Consider the following 1,240-nt stretch of genomic DNA (forward strand, 5'->3'; position numbering starts at 1 on the left):
TCTCGCCCTCTTTTCTCTGCGGATTTTCAGACGTAGAATAAAATGAAAGATGGAATGAGATGCATTTTTTTTATTTTCGAATACATCCCACAACATAAACGAACTTTATATAACTGCAGTGCAGGGTGTAACCAACTATTAAACAACAAAATACTAATAATTGATGATTCGATATCGAATAGTGATAACTTATGGTCGTGTGTAGAGACCAGAAGGAGCGCCACCGCTGGCACCACCGAATCCTCCATCACCTCCAAATCCTCCGGCGCCTCCATTGAAACCTCCGGCGCCTCCGGCTCCTCCACTGAAGCCTCCGGCTCCTCCACTGAAGCCTCCGGCTCCTCCACTGAAGCCTCCAGCGCCTCCACTGAAGCCTCCAGCGCCTCCATTGAAGCCTCCTGCGCCTCCGTTAAATCCACCTGCTCCTCCACTGAATCCCCCAGCGCCTCCACCAAGGCCGACTCCACCAACTCCTCCACCAAGACCGAATCCTCCTTCTCCTCCATCAAGACCCCCAACGCCACCGAGAACTTGGCCACCGGTGGCGCTAGCAGCACTAAGGGCAGTCTCGAGGTCCACACCAAGTGGCAGAGTTGGGTTTTCTCCGTCCTGGTAGTTGACGAAGTAAACTTCAGGATTGGAAGCTGGAGGAGCTTCAACTTCGATGACTTTTTGAGCTTGTTCTTCCTTCTTATTGAGAACGTAAACGATGCTCTCCTGCTTCGGTGGAGGAATGATGACGGGCTCTGGTGGAGGAGCAACTTCGGGAAGACGCACGAAGACGATGTTGTGTTCAACCTGAGGAGGTGGCACCCTTGGAGGTGGGCCAAGGGGTCCCTCTGGTACCTCAGGAGCATCGTATAAGTAGACCTTCCTGGTAATCACAGGAGTCACGCATGATCCATCGACGTGCAGGACTTGTCCGTCCTGACATCCGCCTCCAAGGCCACCACCAACGCCTCCAAGGCCACCACCAACGCCTCCAAGGCCACCACCAACGCCTCCAAGGCCACCACCAACGCCTCCAAGGCCACCACCAACGCCTCCAAGGACACCACCAGCGCCTCCTAGTCCGCCACCGCCGATTCCTCCAGCTCCTCCATGAGTGAGTCCTCCTCCAGAGGGAGAGGTCAAATCATACTGAGGAGCTGCAAAAGCAGCACCCAAGAGCGCCAACAGAGTCTGCAAGGAATAACATACATGGATATTATTGCAGAAAGTAGGACGTTAATATCGTGCA

The 1,240-nt window shown here is 53.8% G+C and overlaps 1 protein-coding gene across 2 annotated transcripts in view; it reads right to left on the reverse strand.

Annotated features, from left to right (window-relative positions):
* Positions 1-55: 55 nt before the first annotated feature.
* Positions 56-1,240, reverse strand: part of LOC119586896 (glycine-rich cell wall structural protein-like) — an 8,753-nt gene continuing 7,568 nt past the window's right edge. For both annotated transcript variants that reach the window (XM_037935634.1, XM_037935633.1), the window contains exon 2: positions 56-1,182. In XM_037935634.1, the coding sequence (XP_037791562.1) occupies positions 190-1,182 (993 nt within the window). In that variant the 3' untranslated portion in view covers positions 56-189. The remainder of the gene's footprint in view (positions 1,183-1,240) is intronic.

The sequence above is a fragment of the Penaeus monodon genome, chromosome 22 (assembly GCF_015228065.2).
Source record: "Penaeus monodon isolate SGIC_2016 chromosome 22, NSTDA_Pmon_1, whole genome shotgun sequence".
Taxonomy (NCBI): domain Eukaryota; kingdom Metazoa; phylum Arthropoda; class Malacostraca; order Decapoda; family Penaeidae; genus Penaeus; species Penaeus monodon.